This window comes from Macrotis lagotis, chromosome 1, assembly GCF_037893015.1.
Source record: "Macrotis lagotis isolate mMagLag1 chromosome 1, bilby.v1.9.chrom.fasta, whole genome shotgun sequence".
In the NCBI taxonomy this organism is placed as follows: Eukaryota; Metazoa; Chordata; class Mammalia; order Peramelemorphia; family Peramelidae; genus Macrotis; species Macrotis lagotis.
This window is the reverse complement of record NC_133658.1, coordinates 291144984-291157509: the sequence shown is the minus strand read 5'-3', so window position 1 is coordinate 291157509 and position 12526 is coordinate 291144984. Positions and strand designations below refer to the sequence as shown.

General features: G+C 41.5%; 1 protein-coding gene across 1 annotated transcript; it reads right to left on the bottom strand.

The window, feature by feature from the left end:
- Window positions 1-2911: 2911 nt before the first annotated feature.
- C1H9orf78 (chromosome 1 C9orf78 homolog) lies at window positions 2912-12464 on the bottom strand. Its single transcript, XM_074210960.1, has 9 exons — window positions 12285-12464; window positions 11347-11406; window positions 10393-10444; window positions 9961-10031; window positions 9658-9735; window positions 9191-9388; window positions 8074-8210; window positions 7803-7901; window positions 2912-6696 (listed from the first exon to the last, which is right to left on the bottom strand). The coding sequence occupies exons 1-9, from the start codon at window positions 12362-12364 to the stop codon at window positions 6605-6607; spliced, it is 867 nt and encodes a 288-aa protein (XP_074067061.1). The 5' UTR covers window positions 12365-12464; the 3' UTR covers window positions 2912-6604.
- Between the last annotated feature and the right edge of the window lie 62 nt (window positions 12465-12526).

The window sequence follows — 12526 nt, the reverse complement described above, 5'->3', positions numbered from 1 at the left end:
TGCCGATGACAGGCCGCCGCCGCGCCGCCGCGCCGCTTCCGGCCCCGCCTCTGGCGCCCGCTGCCATCTTTGTAAGGAGGCAAGCACTTCCTGCGCGTCCTCGGGCGCTGGCGGCGAAGCCCAAGCCTGCCATCTTGGAGCCGGGCCCCAGCCACGCTCCCCTCCCCCTCCCCCTCCCCAAGCCGGCGCCTCCCCGGCGTTTTACCCTCTTAAAAACGACTTGGGTCCTTCAGAACTTTTGATTATATGGGTCATCTCTACTGATACAGGTGGATAGAGTGGCTAGAGCTGCTAGCCCGAAGTCAGGAAGATTTGAATTCAAATTCAGCTGTGTGACCGAGACGGTTAACCTCTGCCTTAGAATAACTGATCTCTGAAGATTACTGTGAAAAATAGCCTTTGTTAAGCATGTACCACAGTTCCTAGTTAATGCACACACATAAATTTATACACATAGGCATAGGTACTTAATAAATGCTCATTTCCTTCTTCCTACAACTTAAAAATGAGTTTTAAAATATTCATTAACTCATTTAAAAATAACAATGCACTAGAAATGAACAAAAATGTTTTACAAAAAAACCCCCAAAACTTGTATTTTACAAAAAAAAAAAAATTAGTGAGAAGGCAGCATTGTCTTACAAATCTGTTAAAATTCTGGTTTAATAGAAGACAGTTGTATTTTCCTATTTACTTCTGCCATGTAGAGTTTTGGCTGAATATATGAAGAAAATAAGGCCTCATACAGATGTGTAATTGCAAAAGGGAGGAGTATTTGAATAGGCAAGTCACAACTTAGTATTATTAGGAAAACAGTTTTGATCTCAGGCAAATCCTGAAATGGTCTGAGAGACCCCCCCAGGGGTCTGAGAACCACGCCTTATTCTAAGGAGCTCTACCTTCCCAGGGTATCTTGACATGTAAAGGTTGAAATCTTGAGCCCATCTAATTCACTTTTTCCATTTTAAACATGAGTAAACTAAGGTCCAGAGAGGTTAAGTGACTTGCCTAAGATTGCACAGGTGGTAAACTATAGATTGAATTTAATCCAGGCCCTTGGTCTTCAGTACCAGTGAACTTTCAGCATTTTACAGATTAGAGTCAAGCCCAGAGAAGATAAATGCCCAAGGGTATAACAGTAATAAATAACAGAGTCAGGACCTGTAAGGCTCCAATTTCCTTTCTTGATAGATTATCTAAGTATTCTTTCAGGCAATGCTGCAGTGCTGGGTCCATGATCACCTCTGGAGTTTCAAGAGCAGGCATAGCTACAAATTCAAAATTAGAATCTCCATCAAATTTTCTGACAAGCCAAAGAAAGGACTTCTTAAAATTCTAATTAATTTTGGCTGGATTTTTTTGATTGTTGTTCAGTAGTTTTTAAGTTGTGTCCCACTCTTGGTGATCCCAAGACACCAAAGACACACTTTGTTTTCTAGAGTGGTTTGTCATTTCCTTCTCCATCTCATTTTACAGTTGAGAAAATGGAGGCAGTCAGAGTTCAGTAATTTGCCCAGAGTAACAAAGCTGGGAAATGTGTGAAGCCAAATTTGAACTCAGGAAAAAGAATTATCCTGAGTCAAGGTCAGGCATAGTAGTTAGGCATGGGTAGTCAGCTAGGATTTGAAACCAGGAGATGTAGATGAGCAAGCAAAGAATTCAGACAGTGGAGTAGTAAAGGAAAACAGGCAGGAGATGGAATGTCTTCTTTGAGGAAAGAGAAAGCCAAGCTGATGTCTCTAATCATAGTACCACCTAGCTGTCCCTGACTGAAATACAATCTTTACGGAGACCTTTCTTCCTATAGAAAAACAATGAATTTTGCCCTGACTTTTCTGACCTTAATATCCATTTTGTTGGCCCACATAACTGACAGGGAGATTTTCTAATACTCAGCCAGATTTCTATGCTAGTTAGGCACTTTTGTGTAAAAAAAAAATTCTCAGTGTTAGATCAAACATTAAAATGGCACATTTGAATGCAATAACCATTCTCAGACTACCAAATTTTTCTTGCCCAGCTATATCCCATTACATTGTATTTAATAATCACTGTTAACATAGAAAACAAGGGGCTGAAAAAAAATTAAAAATAAAAAAACAAGGGGCTGGACTCAAATCAGTCACATACTTTTCAAATTTACCAGTCAAGTGACAGCTTACAAATTTTTTTTTTACCATTATGATCAAACTTGAACTTTTCCTTGGGCAGTCTTGGTGATGAATTTTCTAGAAGCATCACCAACTTTGCCTCAGTGAATTCTGACTCCAAGTTAAGTGTGTTACTCATTACACATTGCATTAACTTTAATAGGACTCGGTTTCCCTGTTTATTAAATGAGGGAATAGGGCTCCAATATCCCTTACAGGCTTGAGGGTCTTGTTTCTTGACAGGAAAGGTAGACTGCATGTATCAGATGTGTCTGTATTGTCCCCTGGTGACTATAATTTACCACGACAACATTCCCCACAAAAAGATCCTTGTTGCTAGAAAACATTCTCCCTAATGATGCAATAAGAGGTCCTTGGTTAGCCTTTTCAATTCTATTACCAGAATTCAATAGTCATTTGGCAAATCATAAGATCATAGAGTTGTTCAAACCCTTCACTTTAAAGATGGGGAAGTTGTGAGATCACACTGGAAGGAAGTAGTAGAAATGGATAACGGCCTTGGTTGGGCAGGTCTGCAAAACTGAATTCAATTCAACAAGCATTCTACAGACTGCCTATTATGTGCTATGTTAAATGTTAGGGATATAAAAATGAAAATCTGCCCTTGAAGACTTTACATTAACATTCAATATACTAAAGAGAAATCACATCTCCACAAAACATTTTAACATCTATAATCTCATTGGTATACAGAATTTTCTCTACCAATGTAGATTTGCATACTTGTCAGTGAATCAATCTTCAATCAGAAAACATTTATTAAGTGCCCATTTTGAGCCAGGCACTGTATTAGGGATACAAAGGCAAAGGAAAGACCCTGCCCTCAAGGAGCACACAGTCTAAAGGGATAGACAACTATGTACAAACAAGACATATACAGGATAAACTGTAGCAAATCAATAGAAGGAACCAGAATTGAGGAACTGGGGAAGGTTTCATGTAGGTGGGTAGTTAGCTAGGATTTGAAACCAGGAGGAAGATGAGCAAGGAAAGAATTCCAGACAGTGGAGCAGTAAAGGAAAACAGGCAGGAGACGGAATGTCTTCTTTGAGGAATGAGAAAGCCAAGCTGATGTCTCTAAGTAGTAGACTTGGGGGACTGTGGGTGGGGAGTGGCTTTGTCCTAAAGTATTAGTAAGTTCATTATATCCTAAGTTTACCACTTATGAAATCCCTGGCTTAGGAATGCCAGGACAAGGGCTCATACATACAAAAATCGAGATTGTCATCTTCAAAATGTCTATATATTTTTAATAGTTTTATATAATTTTCACATCACCTATTATTTCTCTCCCTTTTTTGCCTCCCAGAGAAACTTCTCTTATAATACTGTCCAAAAAAGGGCTTGGTCTTCCTGACTGGTTAATTGTCTATTTGTTGGGTCCATTTCTCAGTGTCAGCAGAGGGGGAATGGAGGGACTGCTCACTACTCAGCATATCCTGACTTGTTATGCTTGCCTACTTACTGCTCACTGAATAAAAGGCTTTTTTTGGTTGGCTGCTGAGCCAGAATGCATTAGCTGACCATACTGGGTTCTTCTTTTCTTGTGGTGAGCAAGACAATGCCTACTCTTAAGGTGGGAGGGAGCTTAGGCTCAACAACTTGATGTGCCATGTGGCTTTGAATGTCTTTTTCATTTTTTGATGATTTGAGTTTATTGTTTCCTGCTTTTAGGTGATGGGTTAGAAATGAACTAGGCTTTGACCTTGTTAGCTTTGAAAGATCAGGGGAGCCCTAATAGCAGTTTGTCATTATCATCAACAGCAGCAGCAGCAAAGAGGCATTAGCACTGCTGGGGAGAAGTAAGCTACTTGACCCAGAGATGCTCATCACCGGGGCAATAATGATACAGAGGAGATACTAACTGGGGAACATATTAGAACAAGGGGTTGAGCCAATATTAAAGACATTTCCAATTCTTTAGGGGTATCCCTATTACCCTTAGGGGGAGATAGAGGTTCTCTCTGGGGAGCTTGAGGGGTGGGGGGTGGGGGAAGAGAATGGATGGGTGGGAATGGAAGTTGGAACAAGGATACCAGGTACATAAGGGTTATAACAATAATAGGGGGCGAAGAGTTCAGCAAAACACTGACATGTATGTAAGCATCTGCACCCACAGACCTCCACATCTGCGAAGGAGGTACCTTATCTCTCGTCCTTAGGTTCAAGATTGGTCCTCATAATCTCACAGCATACAGTTTCTATTGTTTCACTGCTATTTCTGTTTACATCACTCAATGCATGAAGCAGTTTTCTTGGTTCTGTTAAGTTCAGTGTACATCAGTTTATGGTTTCTCATGCTATCACCCCAACTATCTTCCCTAAACCTAACCTGCCACCCTTTCCATTTTTTCTTCTGAAAACTCCAATCAAATCAATACTACCATTGCTTCTGAAAAGGGCAATTGAATGCTATTTCCTTCACCACCTGAGGCTCCATAAGACAAGCATCACAGCCACCACTCCTCCATGAGTTATATCCTCTTTTGAATGGGAGCTCCTTAAAGACAGGGACAATCTTGGCCTTTTTATATTTCTATCTCTAGTGCTTGGCACATTCTAAGTGCCAATAAATGTTTCTTGATTCATTTATTCCAACCTTAGACTGGTGCTTGGAGAATAGTTCATCACTATGACCATACTCATGTAAAGTCATTACAGCATAAAAGATTCTGCCAGAGCCTCTAAAGCCCAAGATCACCTCCTTGCCACACACAGCATCAGAATAGGATGTCAGACGAAGCCAGTCCTCACCACATTATCAGATTACAGTTTTAAGAGTCCATTCCACTACCTGAGCTGATCTCTATTATTATCTGATAACTACAATAATTGATGGTAGGAGGCCAAGTCAATAAAGGAGCACTACTACATTTGTACTTCTACTAAGAGCTGGATTCAAATTCCAGCTCTAACACTTATTACCTGTGACCTAGGACAAATCACTGAGCTGTTCTAAACCTCGGTTTCCTCATCTATAAAATGAAAGGGTTGGGTTGGATTACATCCATTTAAGCTCCATATGAACAATCCTAAAATTAACATAGCTCACACATCCATAGCACTTTACAATTAACAAAAACACTTATCTCTCAAGTCCGTGAGGTAGGTAGTGTAAGTATATTATTAGTATAATGAATGAATGAAAAAGCATTCATTAGATGCTTACTATGTGTTAATCTCAAAAGGCAAGGTGAATAATCCCTCACATATGGGGAGGACCTTACATTTATTCTCTTAATTGAAAGGCCCTCAAATATCACATTTTGTACCTGACTTTTCTTGAAACAATTTTCAGCCTTTAGCACAAACTTTTGGGGATATTTCATAAGTTTTCTGGCCTCCTATTCCAGGATGATCAGCATCTACTCCTTCCTGAATGAGGCCTAGTTTGAGAAGGAAGGAAACCTTCTAAATGGCAATATTTTTAATAGAAAGTAATCTTGTGAAACATGTCAATGCTTTATAAAACCAGTTTTTTAATTTCTTTTTAGCTAGATCTGAAAAATCCATTTTAGTCACTCGGGTTTGCTCTGGGGCTAGAGAATTTAGAAGCCAAGTTCCTTGGTACCTGCAATGTCAGCCACCAGTAGAATAGGCAGAAGGTAAATCTCCCCCCACAAGAGGTGAAGTGTCTGGTTCTACGTAAGAATTATGAATTATTTTATATAACAATTAAAATACTCAACTACAACTTTTTGATATAGTAATAAATTGTATGGAACAACCAATAGGAATTTGGGAGTATCAGAAAAGTACTTTTGCCTCCTTAGTTCTATCCTGGATTTCTTTGCTGTTTTTTTTTTAAACAAGTACTACAGGATTATAAAATATTAGTTTGATCTTCACAATAATCTTGTGAGGTAATGCAGCCATTAACTACTCTAGTTAATGCAGCCCCATTTTATAGATAAGAGTGGTTCAAGGGAAGGAAAGACTTGTTTAAGGTCACTAAAGCAAATAGCAAATCTCAGCTTAAACAAGACTTCCTAAACTAAGTTTGGAGCAATGCTGTCTGGGCATAAGAAAATAGTTTAAAGAATAAGATCACATAATTCCTGCAACCTACTTCATATTACTCAAAAAAACATTAAAAAAAAACCCTACTTATTTATAAAGGAGATTTGGAAAAGGAAACAAGAATATTATTGGACAAAAAAGGAAAAACCTCTCAGCTTAATGAAGAAATCAGTCCCCTGCTTAAGAAAACCCGGCAATTAACATGCACAACTATTAAGTTGATTTTCCCATGTTCACATTCATAAACCTAGTTGCAAAAAAAATCCAAAAATAGATTGTAACACGGTAACTGCACAGCCTAAGAAGTCTAAAGGAAACACACTTTTCTCTGTGATATTTACATTGCATCTTGTACTTGACAAAAAATAAACTCTGCAAAAATACCCTCCCCAGCTATTCCCACTGAGCTGATATCAGTAGCGTCTGTTCATCTTCTTAAACTTCTCATAATGATAATCATCGGTTGCCTTTTCATTGGGAGGGCGCTTGCGATTTGGAGGAGACCCTTAAAGGTAAAGAAAAGAAAAAGATGTCAAACACAGCTTAAAAGGGGACATCTTAGGCAATAAATACCAACATACTCCAGCAGGAGCTACCAGGAGAGCAGGGACCCATGATTCTGTTGGTGGCCAAGGAAGATCGTATCTCCTGAAGGTTTACTCTTCATTCTCAAAGATGACCATGACGTCAGGGAGATGATGCCATGATATGCACATGAATTAAATTTGAGAGAGCGGGTGCTGTGCTAAGACACCAGTCTCACTTTCTCCTTCAATGGCCAGATATGAATCAGGATGACGGGAGATGGCCCTGGATGTGAGGCAATCAGGGTTAAGTGACTTGTCCAAGGTCATACAGCTCATAAATGTCAAGAGGCTTCAAACTCCCATCCTTCTGACTCTAGGGCCAGTATTCTAACCACTGCACCACTTAGACTGCCCCAACATGCCCTAATAGTGATGACTGGAGGAGAATCAGAGGAGACAAGAAATCATCTTCTCAAAACCAATCTTATCATAAGTCTCTTAGAATACAGTCAAATAGGCTCACAGACAACAGACCCAGAGTCTACTCTAGGGTTTGGTATGACTTGCCTGAGCCCTAGCCATGCCAATGGGAACAATGGATCAATCCCACCCAGTGATTGAATGTCAAAAAAGGATTTTAGTGGAGACCATGACAAAGAAGCAGACATGAATTAAATAGCACACTCTTGGGACCAAAAATAAGAGTAGTTAAAATAGAAAGAAGTCTATGACTTTTCTATTTAGGATAAAAGGAAAAGCCTGATTGCATCAGGCTTTGGCAAGGAAGGAAGCTGGGGCAGAGTCCCTAAGCACCCCATCTGGGGGAGTGTGTTCAGGCCTCACATCTGCTTCCATACATAGTCTCAAAACAAAGCTCAACTAATTTGCCTGGTATTCAGGAAAAATGTGAAAGCTCTGAAAGAGCTAGGACAGAACCACCCTTAGATAAAATGCTTAGAACACAAAGTTTTTTAAAAAACATGTTGTCAATGAATGCCTTCTCCTTCTCTTTCCTGTTCTCACCATTTGCTAAGGACAATCCCCAATGCCCAACACCAAGAAAGAACAGAGATATTGCTCTTACTCTCAGGTTCTGGCTTCTCTGTATCTCCTACCCTGAGGGGTCGGGTTTTCGGCTCTTCTTTGTGCCTCCGAACTGGGGCGTTGAGCTCTTCATGGTAAACTAACAGGGAACAATTTGACAAAAAATTCAATAGAGAAGCACCTACTATAGGACTCTTAGTATTATCCTGTCTACTATAGTGGAACAGAAGTAAAAGAAAGGGTGGAGAGCACTACAGTGCCCAGAAAGAGGGTAGAAGGTAAAAGGACTGGGGTATCTAAGATATACTCACATCGGTTGTGCTGCACATAGTTCACAGCCATGTTGGTTGGAACAAAAGAGGTTTCACTGTCTTTCTTTTTGTTCTGCTGCTCAGCCAGTAGTCGAGCCTTGGCATCTTCTGTTGAAATGATATTTTTAATTTTTGCACTGTGGAGAAAAAGAAGAAAAACCACTTATCCTTAAAATATGGAGAATTCCAAGGCAAGAGGCTTTTAAGACTTCCCTCCACCCTCATCAAGTAACTGGGGGAGAAGAGCAGAGATCTTTATTCAGCACTTGGCTGACTCTACAAGTAAAGAAGACCTTAAAGGAAAATTACACCCTCACGTAGATGATTTTTGGTTACTGTTGGTCTATTACTATCTACGACATTGTACTCTAAATATTTAGTTACTCCCTTTGAGAAACAACTGTTTTAAGAAATATAAAAAGGGGAGCAGCTAGGTGGTGCAGTGGATAAGAGCACCGGCTTTGGAGTCAGGAGGACCTGAATTCAAATCCAACTCCAGACACTTAATAGTTGCTTAACTGTGTGACCGGGCAAGTCACTTAACCCCATTGCCCCCCCCCAAAAAAAAATAGAAAAAAGAAAAAGAAAGAAAGGTGATTAAGAAGAGACCTGAACTTATGGTCAAATGCTGACAGGAAAGTCAAGAGGCCTTGCTGAAACACTCCTCAGGATTGACACTTGCTATTCTTGAAGTAGCATGGGCTGAGCCAGGGACATTAAATTTACTTTTGATTTCTGTCTGATTGCAAAAGTTTCAGCCACACTCCTCTCCCCCTGCCCTTAAGTTTTACCTAATCTAAACTAATCAGCCAGGCGGCCCAACGCATTAAATACTAAACTTGGAGAAGACCTGAGTTCAAATTCTGTTTCAGACACTTCTTAGCTGTGCAACATTGGGCAAGTTAGTTAAACTCTTATATCCTTCAGTTCCCTCATTTATAAAATGAAAATAAAAATAGAACTTACATCCATGATTGTTGTAAAGATCAAATGAAATATATTAGTAAAGTGCTTTCCAAATCTTAAAGAGCTATATATGTTAGACACTATGATTAATATTTCTAATAAATGAATTATTTCTATTGACTGAATGAATAAATAAGAGGATGAAACATACTCAATGCCCAAGTCCACCTCAGGGATACCACTCAGCATCTGGTTGGACAGCATCTCTTCTGTTTTCTTAGCTGAGGAAACTCGGATGCTCTCAGGGAGCTCATAAAGACAGTCTTCAGCATTCTTCAATTTCACTTTTTGCTCCTCATTTTCCACAATTCCTTTCCTCTTCTTTAGCTCAGTCTCAATGTATTTCATCCTAGAATATACCAGAAGACAGCAGGCAGCATATGAGCTCTGCCCTGCACCACAGCACTTTGTCTGGTGCAGCAGAAAAAGAAAAGTCAAGCAGAAAGGGGACCTTTACGAACAGCAAGGTAGATGGGAAGGTGGAAGACCAAGAAAGGAAAAGAATTCTGAAGCCATCTAGAAGCTCCAAAAATCTCCCTTGGTTCAGCTGGGAAACAGGATTTAGAACCCACAATGAAAGAGTTATCTGGTCCTACCCTACAAAACACAAATACTTACATATCAGCATCTTCATCCCTTCGATTAGTTTCCGCTGAAAATGATGTTCCTAAGTTGAGGTCCTCCTCTTCATTAATTCTAAATGGATACAGAAGTATGCCATCTTTAATGCTGCTTTGGAAAAAAAATCTACTAAATCCCTTTTATAAAAAGCTCAAAGAACATTTTGTGAATTATTCCTTCACAGCTGCTGTTTTTCCCAATCTGAGGACGTAAGTAAATCTTCCTAAGGCAATCAAAACTGAATGTATTCACAGGAAGAGAAATATTCTCAACAGTTTCCAAAAACTATTTTCTACCAACCTGTCCTTGTTTCTCTCCTTAAGTTTCTTCATGTCCACCATTCCACCAGTCTTGATCTTAAAGGGATCATCCTACCAAATAAGAATGATAATGATAATGAAAAAGCAAATATGGTTTATAAGGTCTGTGACAAAGATATTATCTTATTCCTGTTTTTATCATAGTTGAATTATCAAACAGTTATTAAGATAAGACTACATGTTAGGAACTGTATTGGATGCTAGAATTGACTCTGAATAGGTTAGTATCGATAAATGTTGGTTATCATAGAATAACCTTTCTGGAAGACAACACACTTCAGTTATACCCTGGAAGACAACCTATTTCAATCCTAATTATCATACAGTTGTGCTTTACTGAAGTATAAATCACACTTTTAAAACCTGCTAATAGTTCAGGGTAGGATTCTCCAGGAATGTCAGCAAAACTCACCACTAGAGTTGTCTCTTCCTGTACTTTCTCCCCAACCAGAAGGGCTACAGCACTGAGGGGGGAAATGATGGGTACAACCCAAAGAAAGGAAAACATGATGCAATTAGTTCAGAAATTCGTTACCCAAGCTGACAAAAAAAAAACCATGTGAAAAAAGGGGGCCAAAAAGGCATGCTAGGAAAAATTAACACTAAGCTCTCAATTTAAGGTATATTCACAGCTTTTGGAGCTAGAACAAATTAGTCCAAACTAGTTCAAAACTCCATCTGCGGGGCAGCTAGGTGGCGTAATGGATAAAGCACTGGCCCTGGAGTCAGGAGTACCTGGGTTCAAATCCGGTCTCAGACACTTAATTAACTAGCTGTGTGGCCTTGGGCAAGCCACTTAACCCGGGTTACCTTGCAAACACCTAACCCCCCCCCCAAAAAAAAACCAAACTCCATCTCCCCCACCATCCCCGGTCACAAAAGTGAGAAGGGTCAGCACTTGAACCCAGGTCTAGTGATTCCAAATCCAGTTCTCTTTGTATTTCTTCATGATCTTTCTAAATATCATTGGCAGTAAATCAAGACTTCTGCCAGTTCCTTCACTTCCCAAGAACATAAATGATCTGGTCCTAAGGACTTGAATTCAATGAAGGCTTACTTTGCTATTGAGTATCCACACCCTAGAAGTCATTTTTTTTAATCGTGTCATTTTCAGTGTGAAGGTAACAGTCTCTTCAGCAGAGAAGCAAAATAAACACTAAGCATTTCTATCTTCTACTCTCAGTTCCTCATCCTGAACAGTTGATAAGCATCTGGTAAAAGCAGATGAAGTCAGGTAACAAATGGAATGCTCTGGGATACAGTCTGACATGGATGATGGGTTATTACAACATTTCACAAAGGAAATCCAGGACATATTTTTCTTCTCTTCTGACAGTGGTATCTAATCCAAGGTGGCTAGACCTACCTCACCCCATTAGGTCGTCTTCTCAAGTTCTGAACTTCTTTGGTTTCCTCCAGTTTCAACCTGAGTATAAATACAGAGAAGCAGTCCAAAAATCAAAATAAAAATAGAATCTGGTTATTGAGAGCTCTGTCACCGGCTCTGACACACTCCCCGCAAGGGGACCTGTATTTGCAACTAGAAAAGTTAAGGAAAAGTTTCCTTAACTTCCCGCTGCTGGACACAGCTCCCAAGCGTGGCAGTTTTTGTTTATATAATATGTCTATGAATGTTCATAAGAGAGGATTAAGGGAAGCCTACAAAGACAGAGCAGAAATTAATTTAATAGACAAATCAGGATCCAGCACCTCTTGCACCTTCATCTTTCCTTGTTTCCATTCCCCGCTCCTTCTTTTCTGTATTTAATACTGCTTTCTCTCAGAAGGGAGGAAGTTTTGTTTATCTGTCTAGTATGGGGTACATTATCTACTCTCTATGTGAATATGTCTATACGTGTAAGAACAAAAACAGCGCTTCTACCGCCCTGTGCCCCGGGGAAGTCAGGGAGCTCCGTGAGCTGACGTCGGTACGGTTCTCTGGAAAGCTTGAGTTGCTGCGTGTCGGGACGACTGGCTGGATGAGAGGTCATTGAAAGAGAACACACGCAACCCTTCAGGCACAGCCACTCGTGGCCAGTTCCCGTGAGGCCAAGGCCGCGTTCGGCCAAGGCCCGCGTTCGGCCAAGGCCCGCGGCCAAGGCCCGCGTTCGGCCAAGGCCCGTTCGGCCGGCCGGGCCCGGCTAGGAAGAGTGGGGCCAGGAGAGGGTGCTCCGGGAGCTCGTTCTGCGGGGCGGGGGAGGCGTGCGGCCCCGGGGGGGGGCCCCGAAGGCTCGGGGTCAGGGACCGCCGCCGCCGCCCGGGCTCGGCCGATCGGCGGAGGGATTTCGCTGGGGGCGCACTCACCGGACCTCCTCGCTGTCCTGCTCGTCCGACTCCGACTCCGAGTCGGCGCGGCGCTTGCGAAAGGTCTTGCCGGCCCGCATGACGGCCTGCCCCCGCGGCCGGTGGCGGGGCGGCCCCGACGTCGCTCGGCGGTCCCGGCCCCGCGCAGCCGCTCGGGGCCTGTTCCGGCGCAGGCGAGTGCGGTCAGAGCGGCGCGCGGCGGCCGCGGCGGCGAGCCCGCCCCCCCGGCTCCCAGGCGCGCA

What these genes read in the sequence shown, in the direction of transcription:
- C1H9orf78 (XM_074210960.1), bottom strand. Translation starts at nt 12,364, where the DNA reads ATGCGGGCCGGCAAGACCTTTCGCAAGCGCCGCGCCGACTCGGAGTCG. An exon ending in CAGGACAGCGAGGAGGTCCG is followed by an intron (nt 11,407 to 12,284) that starts GTGAGTGCGCCC and finishes ATTTATACTCAG; the next exon opens with GTTGAAACTGGAGGAAACCA. An exon ending in AGGAAGAGACAACTCTAGTG is followed by an intron (nt 10,032 to 10,392) that starts GTGAGTTTTGCT and finishes CTTATTTGGTAG; the next exon opens with GATGATCCCTTTAAGATCAA.